The 15,243-nt window shown below is 39.4% G+C and overlaps 3 protein-coding genes across 3 annotated transcripts in view; all 3 read left to right on the top strand.

The window, feature by feature from the left end:
* LOC310732071 (extracellular calcium-sensing receptor-like) overlaps positions 1-15,243 on the top strand; it is a gene marked incomplete at both ends in the record, with an annotated part of 42,723 nt that overhangs the window by 16,313 nt on the left and 11,167 nt on the right. The window lies entirely within an intron of this gene.
* LOC310732624 (extracellular calcium-sensing receptor-like) lies at positions 3,317-6,419 on the top strand (the record flags this gene model as incomplete). The annotated part of the gene is made up of 6 exons (XM_083553237.1): positions 3,317-3,495; positions 3,600-3,891; positions 4,043-4,834; positions 4,938-5,165; positions 5,252-5,375; positions 5,515-6,419. The coding sequence occupies 6 exons, from the start codon at positions 3,317-3,319 to the stop codon at positions 6,417-6,419; spliced, it is 2,520 nt and encodes an 839-aa protein (XP_083409363.1).
* Positions 10,343-14,995, top strand: LOC310732623 (extracellular calcium-sensing receptor-like; the record flags this gene model as incomplete). Its single annotated transcript, XM_083553236.1, has 7 exons — positions 10,343-10,512; positions 10,633-10,924; positions 11,081-11,872; positions 12,069-12,296; positions 12,512-12,635; positions 12,841-13,735; positions 14,644-14,995. 7 exons carry the CDS (start codon positions 10,343-10,345, stop codon positions 14,993-14,995), a joined length of 2,853 nt encoding a protein of 950 aa, XP_083409362.1.

Genomic DNA, 15,243 nt, shown 5'->3' with positions numbered 1-15,243 from the left:
CTTTTTTAAAAATGTTTAAAAGTGAATATGTTGTGAGAAAAGGTGTAAAGTGGTGTGGTCTCTACAGGGAATAAACATTTGTTCAGTGGAAAACTGTCCTTTGGTCTGATGAGTCCAAATTTGAGATTTGTAGTTTTAGCTCATGTCTTTGTTAGACACACAGAGGGTAAATGGTGTGATTGTGTGGAGGTGCTTTGCTGGTAACACTATTAGTGATTTACTCAAAATTGAGGGGACACTTTTGCAGCTACATGACATCCCATCTGGTTGGCACTTAGTGGGACCATAATTTGTTTTCCAACAGACTTCCAATGACTCGAAACACACCTCTAGCTTTTGTAAAAGCTAATTGTTCAAGAAGGAGTGGTATGGAGTGCTAAATCAGATTACCTGGCCCCCACAATCACTGATAAGGTTTGGGATGAGTTGGATCGGTGAGTGAAGGAAAAGTAGCCAACATGCACTCATCAGCTCTGGTAAATGTTTAACACAATTTTGTTAATACATAATTCAAAACTTATTATTTTATAGTTTGGATGTCTTCAGCATTTATCTACAATGTTGAAAAAAAATAGAAATGAATATTGAAGAAAACGTGTGTCTGATCTTGTTCATACTGTATATTAATTCATTTAATCAATTGAATTTAGACAGACACAAATTGCTTCAGTTTTTTCAGTTTTTCTGTATCAGTATCAAAGTACTTGTAATGTCCAGAAGGGGTGTTAAACACAGTCTTCCACTCATCTCCCTTCCAAATGCGAGCAAAATAGTAGGTATTCATCAGGTCCAACTTCATGAAGATGGTTGCCCCCTGGAGGAGCTCGAACAAAGAAGCCATGAGTGGTAGGGGATAACAATTCTTGACAGATCTATACATGGGTGGAGGGTCTGGTCGTTATTCTCCATGAAGAAGAACCCAGGAGGAAGGGTGAATAAAACTGGCAGAAAGAGACTACTGCATATACTGCTCCATGGCCTCATGCTCAGGTCCAGACAGATGGGACAAACATCCACAGGTAGAAGAGGTTGCAGGCAGCAGGTCAATAGCACAGTTGTATGGCCTCTGCTGACTCTGCTGAAGATGACCCCCAGGTCATGGTAGACCGCCAGGATAGTGTTGAGGTCAGGTGGAGGCTCATGATGTAGTGGGACTGGTGCAGGTCCTGGCAAGTCTGGCCCACTGTTAAAAACCAGACGGGGGTTGTGATTCCAGAGCCAGGAAAAACCAAGCATGACACGAGCATGGGACAAGGGGATGATCAGGAATAAGAGCTACTTCTAATGTTGTTCGGCGATGGTAACAAGCAGTGACTTAGTAGGGCGAGATGCCTGGTGGTGGGTGTGCCCGTCTGAAGTGCCAATTGACACAATGAGACGGGAACTGAGGACCATGCACAAGGCATTGGAATTGCCTTTCAACGCATCAATTCTGGTGGCCAGAGTGATTAGATTATCTTTGCCAACTGGTAACTCCCGGGCAGCCAGCACATCCTTCACCTCCGTAGCAAGACCTCGCAGGAAGGCATTGTGCAAAGCGGTGTGGTCCTAACTGCTGTCAATGGCATCTGTGCGAACTCGCCAACCGAGTGACTACACAGGGTGATAAAAAAAAACGACCATGCAGCATCCTGTTGGTGAGTAGAAGTATCGAAGATCTTGCGGACCTCCTCCCAGAAGGCGGTGAAAGATGAACAGAAGGAAGACTGGCTCGTCCACTTTGTGGTCGCCCATCGCTGGGCCTTTTGGAAATGAAGATGGCTGGAGCTGGAAGATGACATTGCACTGTGTGGGAAAGAAGCTGCAAGATGAGGTGAGGCTCTCAAGGCAGTTGTGGCTAGGACTGATTGTGACTGTAAAAATAGGTAATCTCAGTCTGTGTAGCCACCGCAGCTGGGGTGGGAGACCGATCCAGGTGTTGCATGAGCTCCCGGAATGCTAAGGCCAGCTCCTGGAGTTGTTGACTGTGGAAAGCTGAGACTTGAGCCAAGGTATTGAGGTCAGTTCTCAAATCTTAAGCATCTGCGGGGTCCATTTTGGCCAGATTCTTGTTCCCTGGTGGTCTAGTGGTTAGGATGTGGCGCTCTCACCACTGCGGCCCGGGTTCAATCCCTGGTCAGAGAACTAACCCCAGCCATTAGGGTTGCACAAGCTAGTGCACTCTTAGTGCCGGTCCCAAGCTCAGATAAATGGGGAGGGTTGCGTTAGGAATTGCATCCAGCATAAAAACGTGCCAAATCAAAATGCAGATCATAAATACAGATGATCCGCTGTGGTGACCCCTAATAGGAGAAGCCAAAAGAAAGTTATTCTGTCAGGGACTAGCTGGAGGGATCCAAATGCAGGACACAAGCCAAGAGCGTAAAAAAAGAGTCTTTAATAAAAAAAAAAATAGGGAGTAACCAGGTGAAAAGTTTCAGAGCTCAAACCAAAAAACAACAGTGCAAATCCCAACAAACAGTTTCAAAACAAAACCCCAAAAAATTCAAAAGCACAAGCAAACAGTCCAAAATCCGGCAACAAAGCATGGCCGCCAACGAAGTGCTTGCCGTGGATCCAGAAATGCATGGCGCAAAACCAGAAGACCGTGATAGTAACTGCAATTAAAGATATATGCCATAAAATACTTTAGTATAACCACTTAAACCCTGACCCTTGTTTGTATTATGGCAAGGCCTTGAGCTAGATTTGAGGATATAGGTACTAATATGTAGGTTGTTTTAAATAACAGTGATTTTTGGCATTTATGATTTGTGTATGCAACATAATGTAATAAGACCCATATATATATATATATATATATATATATATATATATATATATATATATATATATATATATATATCTTATTATTATAATTATTATCTATTTGGGGGGGGGGGGGGGTTGCATCCAGAACAATATGTCGAAACTATATATGACCTTTCTGAATATTTAAAATATAAGAGTTTCAAATATCCAAATATTTCAAAAGATTTTCACAAGCTTTGAAATATTCAGAAAAGTCAAATATAGTTTCAAGATATTGTTCTGGATGCCCCCCTAAATAGATAATAATTATAATAATAAGAATAATATTTATAATAAGGCAAAAAAAAACCTACAAAGGTAAAATCAGTTAATAGGCAATTTCTTTACAATAGAAAATTGCCACACCTTCTTTGGCTGTGACCCATTGCACCCTGTGCATTTTCTTCTATATAAATACCCCATACTCTTCTGTTCAGTTAGCTGTGAGATCAGACCTCATATTTTGTCTCACTTATCTAGAGCTTGATAGTAGATGGAGTCAATGTTAACTATCTTTCATGTGGTAATGACCATCATCAATTCATATACTGCACAAGAGACTTGTGGTCTGCGTGGAGAACCTGCATATCCACATTTATGGAAAGATGGTGATATTTTGGTTGGAGGAATTTTCCCCTTCCATTTTAAATGGGAGTTCACAGACTTGTCCTATTCATTTATGCCTCCTACGATGAAATGTACAAGGTAAGCAGAAAAAACATGTAGAGAAAAATTATAATTAAATACGAACAATATCATTTGTATTAATACAATTTTAAAGTATATGTTTTTATCTCGTTTTTAACAAGTATGGAATTCAGAGCATTCCAGTATTCACAGACCTTGATCTATGCAATAGAGGAGATCAACAACAGTTCATCTTTACTGCCTGGAGTCTCACTGGGCTACAGGATCTATGATACCTGTGGTTCTCCAGCACAGGGGGTCAAAGTAGCAATGGCACTTGTAAATGGAAATGAAAACTCAACTACAGCTCAGACCTGCACAAAGCCAGCCCAAGTGCAAGCCATAATAGGAGAGACATATTCATCAGTGTCCATGGCCATAGCAAAGAGTATTGGACCATTCGGCATCCCTTTAGTAAGAATTTATGCACTTTTTTCATGGCTATAATTGTAATTATTTACTGTTTAAATTGTAAAGGTGAGATGATAAAACAACTTTTAATAGCTTATTTTCAACATTCTTATTGTCTGTTATTCCTCAAATAATTATGTGGATCTAATTTTAGATAAGTTATTATTCTACATGCGAGTGCCTCAGTGATAAAAAGAAATACCCTTCATTTCTGCGCACTATTCCCAGTGATTATTACCAGACAATTGCACTTGCAGAAATGGTAAAACACTTTGGCTGGACCTGGGTGGGAGCAATACGAAGAGATGATGATTATGGGAACAATGGGATGGCTGCATTTATTAAAATTGCTGAACAGCTTGGTATATGTTTAGAATACTCCCTTCCATTTTTTAGAACCTACTCACAAGAAAGAGTTTTGAGATTGGTTGAGCAAATTAAAAGCTCCACTTCTCGAGTGATAGTGGGATTTATCACTCCCCGGGAATTTGAGATTTTGCTGCATGTGTTTTTTGAGCACAACATAACTGGATATCAGTGGGTTGGAACTGAAGGCTGGATTGCTGATCCAGTGGCAGCCACATTGGATAAATACAATATATTGCAAGGAGCAATAGGACTAGCTATACCCAAAACAACAGTCACTGGTCTGAAGGACTTTATTCTAGATATAAAGCCAATGAAATCAGTAGGCAGTGCCATTTTTATCAAATTTTGGGAAGCTCTGTTTACTTGTACATATGCAGGGCAGAATAATTCAGGGAATATACCAATGTGCACAGGTGAAGAGAAACTGTCTCAGGTGAAAAACACCTTCACTGATATGTCCATGATGCCAATTTTTAGTAATGTTTATAAAGCAGTATATGCCATTGCTCATACATTACATGAACTTCTTGGCTGCAAAGAAACATGTCCTATAAAGAAGCAGCCTGATCCTTTAACAGTAAGTAAATAGTGTTTTCAAGAAATTGATATTTTGGTTTTTAGTTGCACTTATTTAAATCCTTTGATTTTCTTAATCTATAAAGTTGACTTTATTTGATCAGTTTCTAGAACAACTGAAAAAAGTGTCTTTCAAGACAAAAGAAGGTGAAGCCGTTTACTTTGATGAAAACGGCGATCCTCCTGCGAAATATGAAATAATAAACTGGAGGAAAAATAAAGAAAACCAGTATGAATTCATTACTGTTGGACTGTATGACTCCTCTCTTCCTGCTCAGAATCGATTAGTAGTAAATATGACTTCAATTTTATGGTCACAAAATTCAAATCAAGTAAGTATAAGAAGGATGATCAGAGAATAAATTCATAATGCAGATTCTATTTTAGGTCAAGTAACTGCAATGTCTATTTAAACAAGGTGCCGAAATCTGTATGTAGTGAAAGTTGCTCCCCCGGCACAAGGAAAGCTGTGCAGAAAGGAAAGCCCATCTGCTGTTTTGACTGTATACCATGTGCTGCAGGAGAGATCAATAATATGTCAGGTGTGTAATATCCCACTACAAATGATATAAACTCAGTGTATATATATATATATACACACACTGAGTTTGGCTTAATGTTTCTAAAATATATTAAAATAACACATTTTTCTAAAGTACAAAAATTTTTACCCTGTGACAGATTCAATCAAATGTGAGCAATGCCAGCAAGATTACTGGTCTAATCCAGACAGGAATCAATGCGTAAAGAAGGAAATTGAATATTTGTCCTATGATGAAACTATGGGGATTTTGCTAGCAGTGGTTTCTATTGTCGGTTTATTTATGACAATACTAACAGCATTCATATTTTTCAAATATAAAAATACACCAATTGTCAAAGCCAACAACTCTGAACTGAGTTTCCTACTGCTCTTCTCACTGGCTCTGTGTTTCCTCTGTTCACTTACTTTCATTGGACGGCCCTCTGAGTGGTCCTGTATGCTGCGCCACACAGCTTTTGGAATTACATTTGTCCTCTGTATCTCCTGTGTTCTGGGGAAAACCATTGTGGTGTTAATGGCCTTCAAAGCTACACTTCCGGGCAGCAATGTCATGAAATGGTTTGGAGCTCCACAACAGAGACTCAGTGTACTTGCATTCACTCTCATACAGGTTCTTATTTGTGTGCTTTGGTTAACAATATCCCCTCCTTTCCCTTTCAAAAATTTAATGCACTACAAGGAAAAGATCATTCTTGAATGCAGTTTAGGCTCAAACTTCGGTTTCTGGGCTGTACTAGGTTATATTGGACTTTTAGCACTTTTATGTTTTATTTTAGCTTTCTTAGCTAGGAAACTTCCGGACAATTTTAATGAAGCAAAATTCATCACATTCAGCATGTTACTGTTCTGTGCAGTTTGGATTACTTTTATACCAGCTTATGTCAGTTCTCCTGGAAAATTCACTGTAGCTGTAGAGATATTTGCTATTTTAGCATCAAGCTTTGGTTTACTCTTCTGTATCTTTCTTCCAAAGTGTTACATAATCATCATGAAGCCAGAGAAAAACACTAAAAAGCAACTCATGGGAAAAGGGCCAGTTTAGTAAATGAATATGTTGATTAATGTGGATCATTGTAACCTACTCAACCTCAAAATGACATGTAATATTTTATGTATATTGTGTATGTAGTTTAATTAAAATAAAAAAGGGAACAATATAACAATGTCTTCCAGTTTCATGGAATTTAAGCTTAGGTTTACTGTTGAGTGAAAGTGACGATTATAGTGGTATACAAATGATTAACTACTGATTCACAAAGCAATACATCCAACATTTACACTCTTAAACGTTCTGTAGTTTCATAGTCATTATTTACAGAACAGCAATCACATTCACTCTTACAGCTGTCCATATTTACTCCTACATACAGTACACCATTCCATTTTCTAACAATAAATATTATTACAGTAAAATATAATTTGTATTTCAGGTTTTACTCAAAGTCACACAGCCAAGCAATCATCTCAACAGCAGAGTGCACTAAATGCTAATTAAGGAATCTGTATAAATGCACTACACAGTTGTTATGGGTAGCAAACTTGTGCACAGCATGTGTGAACCGGGCCTTAGTAAGCCTACTGAAAGTTAAATTGTAGCTGATTTTTTTTTGTTTTGCTTTATAATGTCTACATCCAACAGTCAATCTCAATGGGCATGCAAGGATATTTTAGGGGAATTGGTCCAGGTAGCACTGCAGCTAATTTCCTTCTCATATTTTTTTTTTTTCTGGCTGATTTCTCATGTTCTCCCCATCTAATGTTCTTACAGATTCCAGACTTAGGTCAAAACCCACCTCTTCCTGAAACACTTAAACTAAAACTTTACAGGTTTGCTCAACAGAGTTATAGGCTGATTTATATTTAGTTTGTAATCTAACATACCAGTGTAGATTTATTCATTGATAGAGACTCAAAGCACCTTTGTATGTACCCCTGGACAAGGGCATATGATAAATGTCACAAATGTAAATATAACCCCCAGTATAGCCAAGCTTCCAATATATTGTCAGGATCTTCTCGGCATGTGGTGCGCAGAAGTGGCCATCTTTTGTTTCCTGCGCTTCCTGGTATTTAAGAACACCCAAGACTTTAGCTCGGAGCCAGATTATGTCACCGGCTTCACATAGTCCCTGGGATTATTCATTCCACCCTACCTGCTCTGGATTCTGTTCCTGAACCCTGGACTGGTTTTTGGTTTGTGTTTCTGTCCTCCCTGTATTGCTCAGTTTGCTGGCTTTGATTTTTTTGGACTTTGTTTTTGTCTTTCCTGCATCACCCTGTTTGCCTGTGTTTTCGAACTTTGTTTTTGCCTTTGCGCAATTGCTCTGCTTACTTTTTATTAAAACCCGTTTCCTCATTACCCTGTCGCTTCCTGCATTTGGGTCCTCCCATCCAATCCTCACTCACCTAGTCACCTAGTTGAGTTCATGACAAAATAATCTATCCTTGCATCGTGCACCATGTCCCGTGAGTTCCTGAAAGAATAATTTGGCCATGCCCCGTGTCCTTCCTCGTTACTGACAGAATAATCTGGCCAAAAGATGGACCCAGTGGATGTTTCAAAGCGTTGAACTTGCTCCACCGCAGACTGGCAATTCAGAAACCCAACCGAGACGGTCGACATTCTAAAGCTCAGCCCCAAGCAGAGAACTTAGTATTTCCGGGTGTGTCAGGAACAATCTCAGGCAATCCAGATGGTTTTGAATAACCTCCTGAAACAGCTGTCACTCCAGCCCCTGAGCTCTGCTGGGGGGCTGCCGAACCTTAGCCTTCCTGTCTGACTGGGGACATCTTCCCACTCTTCTAACCTTCTAAGATCACCTCTATGCCTGTCTGCCCTGCCGAGAAAGCCCCCAAGCCGCTCCAGAGTCCCGCCGAGGGCGCCGCTCCTCTTCAGAGTCCCCCCGAGGTCACTGCTCCGCTCCAGAGTACTGCCAAGGGCCCAATTCTTTGCTGACCCCATTGCTCCACCCCCGGGTTTCTCAAAGGTGTTTGACAGGCCCCTGGGTTTTGCTGATGACATGGTCCAGACCTCCGCAGAGGGCATTGCTCCGCTTCAGACCTCCGCAGAGGGCATTGCTCTACCTCACACCTCTGCAGAGGGTGTCGCTTTACTTCAGACCTCCGCAGAGGGTGTCGCTCCGCCTCAGGCCTCCACAGAGGGCGTCGCTCGCCTCAGGCCTCATCACATCGGCCAGAAAGTGCTTGGGGCAGCCACCTGGAGGCTCGCTCCACGATGCGTTCGGCCTTTCCTGACCTTCAAAGCGTTCTACCCGATGGCAGTTCTCCTCAAGAACCCCTGTGCCGTCACTGGCACTTGACATTCCTCATGTCCCAGGATTATCGTGCCTCTTCAGTATTTCTCTCCACCAAACTTTTTCCATCCACCCAGGACTGGGGAACCAGGACTGTCAGAATCGCTGCGCACACTTCCGGTTTTGCGGTGTGCATTTTCGGGTTGGCGCCCATCTTGCCGTTTTTCCCGTGCCTCCTGGTATTAAAGAACACCCAAGACTTTAGCTCAGGCCAGATTATCTCACTGGCTTCCTATAGTCCCTGGGATTATTTTTGCCACCTGCCTGCTCTGAATTCTGTTCTTGTTCCTGATCCTGACCCCTGTTCTGCCCTGCTTCTGGTTTTGAACTCTGGACTGGTTTTTGGTTTGTGTTTCTGCCCTCCCCATATTGCTCAGTTCGCTGGCTTTGATTTTTTAGACTTTGTTTTCGGTTCTGTTTGCCTGTATTTTCGACCCTGGACTGTTGTTGAACTTTGTTTTTTACTTTGCCCATTGCGCTGCTAACTTTTAATTACAGCCTGTTTTCTCATTACCCTGTCACATCCTGCATTTGGGTCCTCCCATCTGGTGCTCATTCACCTAGTCACCCGCAAGAGTTCATGACAAAATAATCTGGCCTTGCATCGTGCACCATGTCCCGTGAGGTTCTAATAGAATAATCTGGGTCATTCACCGTGTCCTGTGATCACTGACATCTATGGCCATTGAGCAAGACCCATAACCCTCTCTGTTCCAGGAATGCTGTATGCTCTTATCCAAAGTGACTAATAATTATATCATTTATGCAACTGAACAGTTAAGGGTTTAGGGTTTTGCTCAAGGGCCCAGCATTAAAAGCTTGGTGGTGCTGGGATTTGTACTCATGGACTTTTGTTTAGAAGTCCAGTGTCCTAAACACTGAGCTACTTCTTGGCCTCAAAAGACAATTTTTGCTTTGCTGTAATGTACATGTGAAAAGTAAAAGCTGCACTTTTATCTTTTTTTTTAATATTTCAGGGCCTTTCTAATTTCACATTTCATATAATAGAGTCTCTAATAACTAGTTCAGCTGGTGTTTCTCACTGAAGATTATTCCTGTAGGCATAAATTGTTAAATAATTGTTTATTTGGCATATAACCTTATCCAAAGTGACCTACAGTTATCTCAGGTTTAGCAGAGAAATTTAGGGGTTAAGGGTCTTGCTAAGGGGCACAGCAGTGGCAAATTGGTGCTGGCATTGGAATCCATGACCTTCTGATCAGAAGGCCCACACCTTATCCACTGAGCTACTACTTATTAATACATTAATAAATCTATTGATAAATAGATAATACAAAAAGCTGTGAGGTAGGAGTATTTTATTTAATTGCAAATATATTGTAGGAAAGCATGATGAAGCTGTTTTAAATTAAACGTGTTTAAAAAAAAAGTGAAAAAAAAGAATGACATCAAGGCCCACTTTTTCAGATCGAAATGTCACGCCTTCTTTGGTTGTGACCTACATGTTTACTGTGGAGAATCAGCATTTTCTTCTATATAAATATCCTTATTTTTGATTATTTTTGTTCACTGAGCTGGCAGCTCAAATCAAGAGCATATTCAGTGTCTTAGTATTTTTTCTGTACAGCTTCTTAAACTGGAAAACTAGATGGAGTCAATCTTTACTATATTGCTTATAATCAAAGCAATCATGAATTCTTCAAGTGCAGAAGAGACTGCTTGCAGGGTGTATGGAGAATTTAAACATCCACAAATATGGAAGGATGGTCATATCATAATTGGAGGTATTTTCACATTCCATAAAAAATGGGAGATCACCGACTTTTCTTATTCGGTCATGCCTGCTATAAACTGCTTAAGGTAAGTAAGACAGACCTTATGTAAAACATTATAATATACAGTTGTCAAAGTATAAGTTGTAGCTTTGTAATATACAAAATGATCTATATGAATGTGCATTTCTCTCTTTTTTTTTACAAGTTTGGATGTCAGAGCATTCCAGTATTCACAGACCCTGATGTTTGCACTAGAGGAGATTAACAACAGCTCGTCTTTACTGCCTGGAGTCTCGCTGGGCTTTAAAATATTTGATACCTGTAATTCTGCAGCGCTGGGTGTGAAAGGAGCAATGGCACTTTTGAATGGAAATGAGAATTCAATATCAGATCAGGGTTGCACAAAGCCAGCCCAGGTGCAAGCCATAATAGGAGAGACATTCTCATCAGTGTCCATGGCTATAGCAAAGAGTATCGGACCTTTTGGCATACCCTTAGTAAGAAATGATTTATTGATTGGTTTGTTTTACTTGTGAAACCTTATTTATACAATTAATCTTAATGTGAAAACATATAAAGGCTTTTTTGCTTATTTATAGCAATTTATATACTGTATTTATATTTATAGAATAATTATGTGGATCTAATTTTAGATCAGTTATTATTCCACCTGTGAGTGCCTTAGCGATAAACGGATATATCCTTCATTTCTGCGCACTATTCCCAGTGATTATTACCAGACGTTAGCGCTTGCAGAAATGATCAAGCACTTTGGCTGGACCTGGGTGGGAGCAATAAGGAGAGATGATGATTATGGTAACAATGGAATGGCCACTTTTACTAAAATCGCGGAACAACTTGGTATATGTTTAGAATACTCCCTTCCATTTTTTAGAACCTACTCACAAGACAGAGTTTTGAGAATTGTTGAGCAAATTAAAAGTTCCACTTCACGGGTGATAGTGGGATTTCTCACTCCATGGGACCTGGAGATTTTACTTCAAGTATTTGCTGAACACAACATCACTGGATACCAGTGGGTGGGAAGTGAGGCATGGATTGCTGATTTAATAGCAACTACTTTGGATAAGTCAAATATACTGCAAGGAGCCATAGGGCTAGCGATTCCAAAAGCAACTGTAACAGGCCTAAAGGACTTCATACTTGATGTAAAGCCATTAAAAGCTGTAGGCAGTGGCATTTTTATGGAATTATGGGAGTCTCTGTTTAGTTGCACATATGCAGTGCAGAATGAACCTGAGAACATACCAGCCTGCACAGGAGAAGAAAAACTGTCTGAGGTGGAAAATAACTTCATTGACATGTCTTTGATGCCTATTTTCAGTAATGTGTACAAAGCAGTATATGCCATTGCCCATACACTACATCAACTTCTTGGCTGCAAAGAAACATGTCCTGTAAAGAAGCAACCTGATCCTTTCACAGTGAGTTAAAGTGTTTTCAAAACCCTAATTTTTTGGTATAAAGCTGCATTATATAAAACCAGACAATCTTTCTCATATGTTAAAATGCACTTTTACATTTCATTTGTATAAAAGTGTCACAAAGCAGATTATTAGGCTGTTTGTATATAAATGTTTAAATATAATACAATAATGATTTTTGCTTCTACCTCTTCAGTTTTTAGAAAGTCTCAAAAAGGTGCATTTCAAGACGAAGGAAGGTGAAGAAGTTTATTTTGATAAAAATGGTGATCCTCTGGCAAGATATGATATATTAAATTGGCAAAAAAATAAAGAAAACCAATATGAGTTTGTCACAGTTGGACTTTATGACTCCTCTCTTCCTGCTCAGGATCGATTGGCAGTAAATATGGCCTCAATTGTCTGGGCAAAAAATTCAATACAGGTTAGTATTTATAAATATGCATATATATATATATATATATATATATATATATATATATATATATATATATATATATATATATATATATATATATATATATATAAAAACATTCTCAGCTGATTAATTTTCCATGTTTAATTAACTAATGTTTCATCCAAAGCATATTTAAGTCGATATTTAATAATATTTAACTTAAAAAGTTGCATTGGTCATAGGTGCCAAAGTCTGTATGCAGTGAGAGTTGCCCTCCCGGCACAAGAAAAGCTGTACAGAAAGGAAAACCCATCTGCTGTTTTGACTGCATACCATGTGCTGATGGAGAAATCAGTAATATGACAGGTATGTAAATGACTACTATTCAATACAGTAAAATCAAAATCAATTATCTCTTTCTTTCCCTAGATAGATAGATAGATAGATAGATAGATAGATAGATAGATAGATAGATAGATAGATAGATAGATAGATAGACATCTGTAATGTACATTCTGCTGTTAAGTGTTATGAATTTCTGAACCTATTTTATATTCTCTCCCTCTGACAGATTCTATTAAATGTGAACAGTGTCAGCAAGATTACTGGTCAAATCCAGCGAGAGACACATGTGTAAAGAAGGAAATTGAATATTTATCCAATGAAGAAACTATGGGAATTTTGTTAACCGCAGTCTCCATTATTGGGGCCTTTATAACAATAATGATAGCAATCATATTCTTTATATATAAAAATACACCAATAGTCAAAGCAAACAACTCTGAACTGAGTTTTCTGCTGCTCTTCTCTCTGACTCTGTGTTTCCTCTGTTCAATTACATTCATCGGACAGCCCTCAAATTGGTCCTGTATGCTGCGGCACACAGCGTTTGGAATCACATTTGTCCTCTGTATCTCCTGTGTTCTGGGGAAAACCATTGTGGTGTTAATGGCCTTCAAAGCTACACTTCCAGGCAGCAATGTCATGAAATGGTTTGGGCCTCTACAGCAGAGACTCAGTGTAGTTGCATTCACTCTTATACAGGTTCTTATTTGTGTACTTTGGTTAACAATATCGCCTCCTTTCCCTTTCAAAAATTTCATGCACTATAAGGAAAAGATCATTCTTGAATGCAGTTTGGGCTCAGACATAGGTTTCTGGGCTGTACTGGGTTATATTGGCCTTTTAGCACTTTTATGTTTTATTTTAGCTTTTCTGGCTAGAAAACTTCCAGATAATTTTAACGAAGCAAAATTCATTACATTCAGCATGTTACTGTTCTGTGCAGTTTGGATTACTTTTATACCCGCTTATGTCAGTTCACCAGGAAAGTTCACTGTAGCTGTAGAGATATTTGCTATTTTAGCATCAAGCTTTGGTTTACTCTTCTGTATCTTTCTTCCAAAGTGTTACATAATCATCATGAAGCCAGAGAGGAACACTAAAAAGCAACTCATGGGTAAAGAGTAAGTTAGTAGTTTAAATATGCATGATGATTATTTCCCAATATTAAGTTAGTATCAAAGTAAACTTCAAACCTATTGTGTGAAATAAGGTTCATAAATTTTTTTCTCATACATTTATGTAAGCTTAACTTTTATAGTTGATTGCAATCTAAATATTATGTCTGTCATATCTTTCAAGAAAATCTTTAATTAAATATAATATATTATCCAGTAAACCGAATTGAAATTTGTGGACATTTGTCACTTGTTACTTTCAGTGGTTGTATTTAAAAATCTCATGAGCTACATTTTGGCTGCATGATTACAGACAACATCAGATGATAAAAAATATAATTGGTGTGCCAACTATCAGTCTGGGGGAATTTTTGAGATGCAAATTACATTAATAACACAATCATTTCTCTTTCTACACTTTATACATCACACTTTTGCTAACAATAAAGAAATACATTTAATTCATGTATCTCTACTACAATGACCCTAAACACTACAATAACTAGATTATAAAAATCATGGTAAAGTTGCTTGCATCTCTTGAATTTAAGTGTGTAGGATTTTAGGAACACAGCACTCGGGCCCTTATAACCTTGCAGGAACTAAAGCAAGGGGGTACCTTGTTTAATAGAAGGTAGCACAATGGTGATTTTTGGATGGCAGGTTGATTCGCCACCTGACATTGTAGACTTCAGTTCGGCCTTTAATACCATCATTTCTGACCTTCTCTCAGCCAAACTGACCCAGATTTCAGTGCCCACCCCAATCTGTCTGTGGATCACCAGCTTCCTGACAGACAGGCAGCAAACAGTGAGGCTGGGCAAACTCACATCCAGGTCTCTCACTCTCAGCACAGGGTAGTGTTCTCTCCCCACTGCTCTTCTCACTGTACACAAATGACTGCACCTCTAAAGACCCCCCTGTCAAGCTCCTGAAGTTGGTGGCGACACTACAGTCATCAGCCTCATCCAGGATGGAGACTATTCTGCTTACAGACAGGAGATTAAAGAGCTGACTGTCTGGTGCAACCACCACAACTTGGAGCTCAACATGTTTAAAACAGTGGAGATGAATGTGGACTTTAGGAGAAATCCCCCAGCACTTCCCCCACTCACCATCATAAAAAGCACTGTAACAACAGTGGAGTCATTCAAGTTTCTGGGTACCACCATCTCTCTGGACCTGAAGTGGGACAATAACATTGACTCCATTGCTAAAAAGGCCCAGCAGAGGTTGTACTTCCTTTACCAGCTAAAGGAAATTTAACCTGCCACAGGTGCTGCTGAAACAATTCTACTCGGCCATCATTGAGTCTGTCCTGTGTACATCTATAATTGTCTGGTTTGGTTCAGCTATTAAATCAGACATCAAGGGGCTACAGTGGACGGTCAAGACTGCTGAGAGGATTATTGGTGCCCCACTGTCCAATCTCCAAGATCTTTACTCATCCAGAGTGGAGAAAAGGGCTAAGAAAACCACTTTGGACCCAACACACCCAGCCCACTCTCTCTTCG

Source organism: Silurus aristotelis (genome assembly GCF_946808225.1).
Source record: "Silurus aristotelis genome assembly, chromosome: 10".
In the NCBI taxonomy this organism is placed as follows: Eukaryota; Metazoa; Chordata; class Actinopteri; order Siluriformes; family Siluridae; genus Silurus; species Silurus aristotelis.
This window is presented reverse-complemented; position numbering and strand designations above follow the sequence as displayed.